Source organism: Lynx canadensis, chromosome D3, assembly GCF_007474595.2.
Source record: "Lynx canadensis isolate LIC74 chromosome D3, mLynCan4.pri.v2, whole genome shotgun sequence".
In the NCBI taxonomy this organism is placed as follows: Eukaryota; Metazoa; Chordata; class Mammalia; order Carnivora; family Felidae; genus Lynx; species Lynx canadensis.
The window spans coordinates 7,826,554-7,838,654 of record NC_044314.2 but is presented as its reverse complement, the minus strand read 5'-3'; the positions used below and the strand labels follow the sequence as shown (position 1 = coordinate 7,838,654).

Sequence of the window (12,101 nt, the reverse complement as noted above, 5' to 3'; positions counted from 1 at the left end):
TGTCAATTACTCTCTTTGCCCTCCTCTTAAGAGGTAACTACCATTTTGGAGAAATTGGATCGTGTCACAGAATTATTTTTTAATTTTCTTAGATGTGATCATGTATAATATAGTGGTTACAGAGAAGAATGCTCTTAATTTAAGGAGCTACATGGTGGAATAATTAGAAAGGAAGTAAAATTATGTCTGAAACTTATTTTCAAATGCATCAGAGGAAAAATTACATACAAATAAATAAACACACTGAGGGAGACAGAAAAGCAACTAAGCCTGTGTGTTAACAACTGCTGAATCTAGACTAGAGAGTGAGCACATTTGTTCACTGGATAGTCCTTTCAACCTCTCTGAACATCTGAACCACATCCGGATTTGGAGGGCTGGTGATGAGAACGTGTGTCTACTGAACTCTCCAAAGCACCACTGTAAGGGAACATTAAAACACTACAAATCATGTGATTTAAATACCAGATGAAAACCGTGACAACTTATAGATTTTGGTTTCCCTTTCTGTAACATTTTACCTTCAAAAAAATTAAAAAAATAAATCACTTACCTTCTAAAAACTGAAACAGGCAAACTGAAGACTGGTGGTGAAGAAGGTTTATCAGAAGGATTAAGAGACCTAGTTCATTAAACACACACACACACACACACACACACAAAAGGAAAGAAACAACTGAGTAAACCATGGTTTCATCTGACAAATATAATTTGCTCCTCGACTGAAACTCCAATCAAGAGTTGCAATTGGTTCTATCATTTGTAGAGTTAGTCCATGTTTGCTACCACCTGGATTTGCTTCTGAAGAGTAAATGATGCTTTTCTTCAGGAAGTCGTACAATAAATGATTCATGTAACGTGGGCACTGCACTGGCAGGTCAATCTGAGCCCCTCCCACTTGATCCTGCTCAAGGTCAGTGCTAATCAGATATATTATCATCTTAACATCTTCCCAAAAGCTTTCTAATAAAATACTAAAGAAAAAACACATAAAATTGAAAGTATACACTAAAAAAGGTATTGGCAAAAATCACTGCAGTCGTTTTTAAATTTTATGCTCAGTAGTTAAAAAATAAGAGTTCAGGGGACTTTTTGAGCCAATGGGCTTTTTTTGTTGTTGTTGTTTTTTTAAATATATGAAGTTTACTGTCAAAGTGGTTTCCATACAACACCCAGCGCTCATCCCAAAAGATGCCCTCTTCGATACCCATCACCCACCCTCCCCTCCCTCCCACCCCCTATCAGCCCTCAGTTTGTTCTCATTTTTTAAGAGTCTCTTATGCTTGAGCCAATGGGCTTTTTGATACTGCTTGCTCAAACCAAAATGGGAAGCATAAGCTTCATATTCAGAAATTTCTATGCATTGCTATGACTGCATCAGAAACTTTAAAACTGAGTAAAAAACTTTTAGGGTGCCTAGGTGGCTCAGTCCGTTAAGCGTCCGACTTCGGCTAAGGTCATGATCTCACAGTTCATGAGTTTGAGCCCCGCGTCGGGCTCTGTGCTGACGGTTCAGAGCCTGGAGCCTGCCTTGGATTCTGTGTCTCCCTCTCTCTGCCCCTCCCTGCTCACGCTCTGTCTGTCTCTCAAAAATAAATAAACATTTTAAATAAAATTCTTAAAAAAGAGTAAAAAAAACTTTTAACATTCTTATAGCTCACCACATATCCATTCTTGATACTTCATCAAACAAGAGAAGACAAAATAATGCTCCGACTTCAGTCACAACGGTACGATCTTCATGAAATATCAGGGAAACTAAAAATAAAGATGCATTAACTTCATGAACTATTTTTACCTCTAGAAAAATGAACTTCAAATTTAAAATATCTTAACTCAAAGGGAAGAGATGTCATTCTGAGAAACGCAACATTAACCCAGATACACTAACATATGTGGATCATCTGGAGGGCTTGTTAAAACAGAGTTTCTGCTTCTGCAGGTTTGGGCTAGAGCCCGTGAGTCCCACACATGGCTGGTCCAGGAACCACACTTGCAGATCCACTCACTCCATACTGTGTGTGAGTAACTTGCAGTTACTCAAAGAAGCAAACTGATCTAGCTTCTAGGAAGGTTTGCCAAGTCTTTTATCTCCAGCTAAAGCCTGCTCATTCAAAGATCTCCTTATTTGATCATTTCTGCCCTTTCTACAAACATATAATCATAGAACTTACATTCGACTTCAAAACACTGTCTTTGTGTTGGTGTTGTTTTAATTTGTGTGTCTTATTTATTACAAGAAGATAATGGTAAAGGAAACTGTTCTGAGCTAACAAGACATAAGGATAGCACCACGACGTAACTGAAGAGTCCTGGTCAAATCCTTTAGCATTAATAAGCCTCAGTTTCCACTGCTGTAACATTCTCAATGTTAAGATTTCTCAGTGCTTGACGACTATGAAATTCTAATCAACCGGTATGGTGGTGGTACCGATCATACAGGAATAACAACAATACAGAGCTAGCAAATCCAGGAAAGTAGCAACAAAACATCAGTTGCAAAAGAAGACATTTTTCCTAACTATAAGAAAAAGAAAATATCAACATGTAATTGACATGACTAAAAATAGCAACTAACTGGGGCACCTGGGTGGCTCCGTCAGTGGAGCGCCCGACTTCAGCTCGGGTCATGATCTCGCGGTGAGTTCGAGCCCCACATGGGGCTCGGAGCCTGGAGCCTGCTTCGGATTCTGTGTCTCCCCCTCTCTCTGCTCCTCCCCCAGTCACACTCTGTCGCTCTCTCAAAATAAATAAATGTTTAAAACAAACTAGCAATGAACAGAAACAGAAATACATGTAAGAATTTAATTTATGATAAAGTATACACTCCATAACAGTGGGGATAGGATGAGCTATCATATTTCCAAAAACATAAGAAATTATTGCAATACAACTACCTACAATACGAAAAAAATACATTTAGATCTCTATCTTACACTATATATCAAAATCAATTCTAGATAAAGATCTACATTTTTTAAACACTATAAACACGTTAACAGAAAAAATAGAAGCCTATTTAGCATTATGAATTAGGAAGTGGAGAAGTCTCTCCTTATAGAGCATGATGAAAAGCTCAGTTGCTATAACAGAAAAGCTTTATATACGTTCATAAAATATTTAGGGCTGAAGACAATAATAAATACATCAAAAGGATAAAAAGCTTAGAAGAAAATCTTAACATAAAATCAGGCACAAGGTTTCTATTTGTTTTTTGTTCGTTTAAATTTTTAATGTTTATTTTCGAGAGAGAAAGAGAGAGAGAGAGAGAGAGAGAGAGAGAAAATGTGAGCGGGGGAGGGGCAGAGAGAGAGGGAGACACAGAATCCCAAGCAGGCTCCAGGCTGTCAGCACAGAGCCCAATGTGGGGCTCAAACTCACGAACTGTGAGATTGTGACCTGAGCCGAAGTCGGACACTTGACCAACTGAACCACCCAGGTGCCCAGTTTCTATTTGTTATAGAAGAGAAACTCTACCAGTCACTAAAAGGAAATTAAATACAACAGAAAAATAGGGAATTTACAGAATAAGAAATTTGATATATAATAAATACACAAAAAGATAATCACCTGCCCTAAAAGTTAAAAAAAAGAATAGCAAAAAAATAATAGTGAGATATTACTTTTGCCAATAAGATTAAAGAGATTTTTTAAATGAGACATATTCGATGTTAAGCACGGTTGTGAGGAAAACAGACACTTTTTTTTTTTTAATTTTTTTTTTTTTCAACGTTTATTTATTTTTGGGACAGAGACAGAGCATGAACGGGGGAGGGGCAGAGAGAGAGGGAGACACAGAATCGGAAACAGGCTCCAGGCTCTGAGCCATCAGCCCAGAGCCTGACGCGGGGCTCGAACTCACGGACCGCAAGATCGTGACCTGGCTGAAGTCGGACGCTTAACCGACTGCGCCACCCAGGCGCCCCGAAAACAGACACTTTTAAACACCACCGGTGGGAATGATCTGGAGGGGAACTGAACCATATCCTGTAAAATCTCTTTGACCCAGCAGTTCCAATTACAGAGTATGCAGAAGATGATCATAAAATATGATTACTGTTATAAGTTAAAAATTCAAGAGAAATATTAATATTAATAGGGCAAACTGAAACTGTGAAACACTGTGCAGTTTTTTGGTTTTGTTTTTAAGAAGGCAGTCTCACATGTAATAACATGGAAAGATATTCAAGATACACTTTCACTCGGAAAAAAGCAACACAATACTTAAGTATATCATAAAAATACAACATGGGGGCGCCTGGGTGGCTCAGTCAGTTAAGCGGCCAACTTCGGCTCAGGTCATGATCTCGCGGTCCGTGAGTTCGAGCCCCGCGTCGGGCTCTGTGCTGACAGCTCAGAGCCTGGAGCCTGTTCCAGATTCTGTGTCTCCCTCTCTCTGACCCTCCCCCGTTCATGCCCTGTCTCTCTCTCTGTCTCAAACATAAATAAACGTTAAAAAAAAAAAAAAATTAAAAAAAAATATAACATGGGTGTATAGAAAAGATCATTCCAAATGGTATATGCCAAACAATACCTAGCATATTCTTCTTTGGGGAAACTGAAAGAAAATTTTAGAAACTTCTAGCATTTTAGTTTGTACTGTTCCATACTATTTGAACTTTTACAATAAGGATGTATAAGCTGCATATATTTAAAACAAAAACAAATCAGCAAAGGTAAGGAAGTGTCGGTTCTTCTCTTGCCTCCACCATTATCTAGTTATGACCTTGGCCAAGTCGATAAATCACTCTAGATCTCAATTTCCTCACTGTAAGATGGTGTAATAAAGGAGTTCTAAATTAACTTCTAACTCTGAAATTCAAGACAGGATTCTGTCAAGACATAAAGTTTATAATTAAAAGCAATGTGTCTGAAAGATTACTTACTTATTATTCCCTTTCCATCTATTCTACCGATAGAATATTCTATAGATAGAATAATCTGTTCTATAGATAGAATCTATTCTATCTATATCTATCTATACTATCTAATCTATTCTATAGACAGAATAATCTTTCTAAAACACATACTTCTCCATTTAATAATCTTAAATGGCTTCTCAGTGCTGTCTACTGTGACCTACCAGGCCCTGCATGAACTGCCCTCTGTGCCTCATCTCATTTTCCCTTCGTGCCTCCAAAATCCAGTCATTCTTGACCAACCACCATTTCAAATACACCATTCTCTCTCATACCTAACCATGGCTCCCTTTATCTGGAAAGCAGCCCTCTCTAATTGGACTCCTATTCATTTCTGAAATTCCAACTTAGATCCACGTTTCCTGGAAGCATTCTCCAATGTTTTCCCACCACTCAGTCAACTCAGGAACACTTCCCTCTGGCACCAGGAATTCTACTGACAGGTGGTATTACACTGTATTGTGCATTTGTCAAAGTCTCCAACTACACCACAGGCTCCAAGAGGGCCAATTACCAAACTCATCAACATATCCCCAAGGCCTAGTATTGTATCTCGCGCATAGTATATACTCGATAAACGTTTGCTGAGGAATGAATTTTCCTGGTTGAGTACTTGGTTAAAAAACTAATTCTGCCCTGAAACTAAACCCATTTATAAGAGATGTTGTAATTCATTTTGAGACTCACTGAAGTAGTTCTCACAAACACCAATGAGATAGAATAATTGTTAATACTAAAAGGGTACAGATGATGTTGCCTTGAAGAGTGTATTTGAATCTAGTAAGTGTGCATGAATGCTTGAATAATTTAAATCACAATTATAAATGAAAAAGTAAATAAAAATAAGAATTAAGTTTGAAAAGAAAAAAAAAGAAAAGGTAAACTAGGGACTAAATTTTACTGAATAAGGTTAATAGGAAGATAACACGATTAAAGAAAACTCAAGATCCACAATTACTACTCTTCCTCAGAGCAATCTATGTAAAACTTGTGAAATTGTATACACTATTCAAGACTGTATGAGCCTAGACACTCTGAGTCTACTTAGAATTTCACCTGGTTTGGACCTTGATCAATGCTATTATTAAATAAACTGTGTCCCCTTCACTTGGAAAGCAGAAGCCATTAGAAGAAAAGCAAATGCTAAAATAAAATGACTACAATCTTATCTATATTCGAATAATACTTTGAACATAAATATTACAATAATTAACAAGGTTAAGCATATTGAGACATTTGATCAAGATGCCTCTTTTAGAATTATTTAAAAGCAGGAGCCTGAACTTCTAAGAAAGAAAATAGCACAAAATGCTACCAAGCTTTCTATTGAGAATGGTCAGGAGGAAGAAAAAGAGAACAAAACTACATGGAATTTTTCAACCTAAACACATTAAAATGGGTTTAAAAAAAATCATACTTTATAAAATATAATAAATTCATGCTCAGAGTCATTCAGGATGGTCTGGTTGCCACTCCACATGGCCTGGGTGTATACTCTTAATGTCAGTTCATTGACATCATCAGATGCCACACTGGAGGTCAGGATGGAAAGGCACAAGCAAACTAACACTGTGGGAACAGGAACTGGAACAAGGCAGGAATGACGGCAGCTAGAGCTCTCTCTATAGATAACAAGTAAGTGAGCACCAAATGAAAGCCACATCAATGTGCAAAGAACAATCAGAGGCTTCAGCCTTTCTCAGTTCTGAGACCTAATCAGTGACAAGAGTACAAGGAAATTTCCACAAAAGAAACATTTTCCATTGTGAGGAGTATTTTTAGCAGCTTATTCACTAAAAAACGTTGTTATTCTGTTAGCAAGATGGAAACTAAATGTTACCTACATTTAAAGAATAACACTTAAAGCTTAAGACTGATCTCATTATTAGCAGAACTTATTTTACTCACCTCTGAATAACAGGGTTAAGAGAGAAGACTGTTGTGAGAGGGCCACACGCATGACCGGGTCGGCACAAAGAACCTTCCTCAAAAGCGTGAGGCACGGCTGGATCAAGCACTCTACAACCTGGCCAGGGGGGAAAAAACACAGTTATTTTATTATCAACAATTCTAAGGTGAGGTAAAATAAACTATAATCTTACTCTAAATTTTATGCTTTTTCATCAAAATTGTGTCAAACATAAATGCAAATAAATATTAAGAATTATTTTCTGGGGTGCCTGTGTGGTTCAGTCACTTAAGTGTCTAACTTCAGCTCAGGTCATGATCTCCTCGTTCGTGAGTTCGAGCCCCACATCAGGCTCCATGCTGACAAAACGGAGCCTGCTTGGGATCCTCTCTCTCTCCACCTCTCTCTGTGCCCTTCCCCCACTCATGCTCGCTCTCTCAAAATAATAAACTATAAAAAAATTTTTTAATAATTATTTTCCACTGAAAATAAGCTTTGTATATACTTCTGCTTACATATCTTTAAAAAAGTTAAGATTAGTTTTCCTTTATAGAGATCCCACTCTTAGAAATAAAAACCTAAACAAGTTACTTGGTATTAATCAGGATTTAATTTTCAAGTACTTATCCAAATACAGATGAATTTAGCTTCAGATCTGATTAATAAAAATACCAATCTGTAAAAATATGTATACATACATATCAGTCTTACCTCACCATCCTGACATACACATTCATTTAAATATTCAATTATCTTGTCAATTAAGCATAACTTTTTCACCACAGCATGCATTTTAATATCTGTAAACCCCAAAAAAAGAAGTTACTAAGTGTTAAAAATTATTTTCTCAAGTTTTAAAAATACAGAACAGATATCCAAAACTCAAACTGTTAAAAATAGTTACACGTGGTGTTGAATTTTAGAGAATGAAACTTTGAACTTCTACTCTATATACACCTGAACTATTTGAAAACTTTTAAGGAACACGTACATCCTATTTACTTCTACAATGTAGAAATCAAAAACTATTACAAAAATAAGTTCAGACCCTAAAAACTACTAGAATTTTCAGTATATAAATGAATCCTTTTATTTGTACATGACAAATTATTTTCTTCATATTGTTTCATTGACAATTCTTCTGTTTTCCAAATCCATCACCTCAAACTGTTTAGAATTATCCACAAGTGACGTTAATAGCTTGCAACATGGTCATTTTCTATTAATAAACACTCAGATTTCAGGGGCGCCTGGTGGACTCAGGCAGGCAACTCTTGATCTTGGGAATCCTGAGTTTGAGCCCCACACTGGGTGCTGAAATGACTTAAAAAAATAAAAGTAAATAAATACAAACTCAGACTTCTAATCTCAAACTGCCAATAGCAAATATAAAGGGTAAGGGATTGTCACATACTATATGTATTTCTGAAAAACATTAACTCTTTTTTAATAACATACATACTGCGTGTGTGTGTGTGTGTGTGTGTGTGTGTATGTGCGTGCACGTTCACTGCTATGTACTGTTTATGTTCCCCCCAAATTCTTACGTTGAAACCTAATCTCCAGTGAGATATTAGAAATTGGGGCCTTTGGGAGGCAATTAGGTCATGAATGGTGGAGCACTGAAGAATGGCATGAGTGCCCTTGTCAAACAGGCCTCAGGGAGCTTCCTTGCCTCTGCTCCCTATGAGGACAGAGGGAAAAGACGGCTACCTATGGACCAAGAAGGTGGCTCTCACCAGACAATGAATCTGCTGGCACCTTGATCTTGCACTTTCAGCCCCCAGAGCTGTCAGAAACAAATTTCTGTTGTTCATAAGCTACCCAGTCTGTGGTATTCTATTAGAGCAGCCTAAACAGAGTAACACCTGTGCAAACACACACACACACACACACACACACACACACACACACAAAGAATTATCACTAGCAACAAAAGCTCTACTTGCTTATACATTAGTTATAAGTATTTAACATCTCTTAAGACAAATCATGTTCTCCTATACTCTCATTGAGAATATACATATATGCAATGAGAAAAACATAAATACTGTACCCATATTGATACTGAACTAGTAGCTGTGACTATAACTACCTTTAGCTGCCACTTAAAAAAAAAAAGTTCCCACTACTCACCAATACAGTGTACACCAAAATTATAAGTTTTATTTTTGGAATGTTAACAATACTGAAAGAATACTCTCTACAAGAGATTTTTGATCTTCTTAGTTAAGGCTGTCCACATTTTCTACAGCCTTATTTTCTGTAGTCTATATCATTGTTATTAAAGCCACAAATCTGCTGGATATGCTCTTTCAACTTACTCTCTCATCCCAGTTTCCACTAATGTCATGGCAGGAACATTAATTAAGCACATCCCATGTTGCGAGTCAGAAACAATCTTTTTATGTAAGTGCAAACTTATCATTTGTCTCAAAAATTATCATTTGTCTCAAATATTAAAGATAATTATATACATCACATACAGGAAAAAATAAAAAAACGGAAGAATGGAAGCCTATGGAATAACACTACAAATAAAGTTAACAGTATATTTTACTAGCTGTTTTTTAAAATAAACCTTTAAAGAAAACACATAGCTACAGTGCACTATTTTTATTTTATCCACCCACAAAGTACTGTTTGATTGATTTCTCTACCCAAGACAGAACAAACTGAAAACATCGTGTACTAGGTAAATTGAGAAAGGAACATTTGATTCACTGTTAGAATTATATCCATATCTTAGAAGGAAGACAATTCTATCACATGACATTCTACAGGTTAAATAATGGTACCGTAGACCAGGGATCAGCAAACTGTCTCTGAAAGAACTAGAAAATATGGTAGATGTTGCTGGTCACATATTGTCTTTGTCACATATTCTTTTTGTTTCTTTTTTCTAATAACTATTTAAAAATGTAAAAACCAGGGTGCCTGGGTAGCTCAGTCAATTGAGCATCCAACTATTCATTTTGGCTCAGGTCATGACCTCACGGTTTACAGGTTCAAGCCCCACAATGGGCTCTGTGCTAACAGCACAGAGCCTGCTTGGGATTCTCTGTCTCCCTCTCTGCCCCTCCCTGCTCATGCACACACGCTCTCACTCTCTCAAAAAAAATTAAATCAGTGAAAACAAAAAAAAAGTAAAAACCATTCTTAAGGGCTATGAGAAAAAAAAAAAAAAAAAGACCGTAGCCTGCATCTGGCCCCCAAAACTGCAGTTTGCAACCCCTGATACCACTGCACTTAGTTAGCTATTTCAAGTCAACTATCAGCAGTACAGCAATCATTTTCCTTAAAAGACATTACCTTGCATAATCACAGCTAACTGTTCTGCGGCTGACTTTCTCAAGACAAGATCGATATCATCTGAGGTAAAGATTTCATATACCTTTTCAACAGTCTCCAACTGAAAACCAAAAAAAAGAAAAAAAAAAGAAAGAATTTGTTTTCATGTACTTCAAATTGTCCAATAAAATTTTATAATTTATACCATAAGAACAAAAGCTTCAAAATCAACTTTACTTAAGTGATATATTCACATGATGTAAATTTGCAGCAATGATGCGCTATGTCAGGGAAAACTTAAGTTCTAAAACAAAGAGCCGTCATGTCAACTAAGCCTCTCTTCCTAAGGTAGGTTTTTGCCAGGAAGTCATTCACAACCCATTAGCCATCTTAAGAACTTCACAGAAAACATGCAAGCTACGTGACATTTCCATAGGTAGCAACCTGAGAAGAGTGATCCCAGACATGTGACTGGGGACTTCTGTGTGGCTCCCAAGAGCCACCGGCTAGAAGACCTTGGCCCCCTACCTTTCCTGCCTCTTACACACCCTAAGTACATGGCCCTCTAGGGCTTGCTGCCCAGCATTCCAACACAGCCACTCCCAACACTAGTCACTCTGTACCAGGACAGGGTCTGAGGTGGCAAACCCAACAGTGGAGTGGGGAGGGGAAGGGACAAAGACGACACTCCATTCACCACCCACTGCTATCTCCTCACCCTACCAGGGACTCACAAAGACAGTGCTAGAACCCCTACTCCCCACCACCCTCCGTATCACACACACGGCACAGGAGCAACTACCAGTGGTTAGTGCTCAGGGAGTCCCCGGCAGGACCTGGTGCGGGGTCAAGGCAGGTCGAGGCGACGATCCTCCTGCGAGGGCTGTCACCTGGCCCCAGATGCTTAGGTTAGAAGAACACTGTATGTGCTTCCCCATTTAAAAACTCCACTGTATTACCTGGAGCTGTACAATACTACCACAGGCTCTGGGGGGCTAGCCTAAACTTAGATAAAAACTGATAGACTGTATACTTGAAGCCACGAGAGAAGCTATCAAGCACAGGAATGAATCAATGATGATAACGAACAGCTTCCTTCATCTACTCCTGCACTGGTCCCGGACGGCGTGGGTACAGTCTTGGCTAATGATGGGGAGTTGGGCGCTACACCTCTGGAGGTACAGAAAGAGCCAAAGATTTAGAAAAGAGGTCAACAACAAAATCCCAGAACTACTATGACATTTAAGAAGTCCCTTTGCCACCCGTATTACTTTTTTCTTCTTGCAATGAAAAGGCTGATAACTTTTGTCATGGGAATGGTCTCCTTTTGGCTTAGAGGCTATTTTGAACATAAGAACAAGAAGAATTTCCGATAGTTTTTTACGTCAGTAGCATTTGTTTTTAAGAGTCACCAAAGAATTTCTTTCCACCGCGTTAACCTTATATATTTAAATTATTATTCTAATTAATTTGCATTTCCAGCATATATATTAAATGAAAAGGATATAAAGCCAGGCATGTAGTAGGCACTGAAGAAATCCAAGAAATATTTATTCAATAAATAAATGTATCCAGAAGCCAGATAAAGCAGAAGACAACTTCAAACTACCATGAATAACCACACTTGAAGGTAGCTAGCACCTGTTCTCAGATGCATAAACCAACTGAAGAACGTAACATAAAATATGTGATATACAAATATAGCAAGTAAGCACAAAATAAGAAACTCAAAAGTTATATTCACCTTAATAATCAGTTCTTTTCTGTCATCCAATTTGAGTTCAATAGGTTTCTTCACGATAAATAAATTAGTAACTCTGGAGAGAAGTCTGGCATCTATTGAAGGGCGCTTTACATGAGCCCCATCTTCCCTTGTAAGATGGCACGCTAAAAGCTTTAATGCTAGTGAACGGACCCTAAAGAAACAAAGTGTTCCAATCAACGTTTTGTAATATACAATGCCTATAAATTTTAAAAGCCTA

At 37.7% G+C, this 12,101-nt stretch overlaps 1 protein-coding gene across 2 annotated transcripts in view; it reads right to left on the bottom strand.

Annotated features, from left to right (window-relative positions):
• The window catches only part of RTTN (rotatin), a 165,305-nt gene that overhangs the window by 102,919 nt on the left and 50,285 nt on the right, over positions 1–12,101 (bottom strand). For both annotated transcript variants that reach the window (XM_030335854.1, XM_030335855.1), the window contains exons 18-23: positions 11,864–12,035; positions 10,141–10,240; positions 7,540–7,628; positions 6,828–6,945; positions 1,662–1,758; positions 554–622 (exon numbers count right to left, since the gene is read on the bottom strand). In XM_030335854.1, the coding sequence (XP_030191714.1) occupies positions 554–622; positions 1,662–1,758; positions 6,828–6,945; positions 7,540–7,628; positions 10,141–10,240; positions 11,864–12,035 (645 nt within the window). The remainder of the gene's footprint in view (positions 1–553; positions 623–1,661; positions 1,759–6,827; positions 6,946–7,539; positions 7,629–10,140; positions 10,241–11,863; positions 12,036–12,101) is intronic.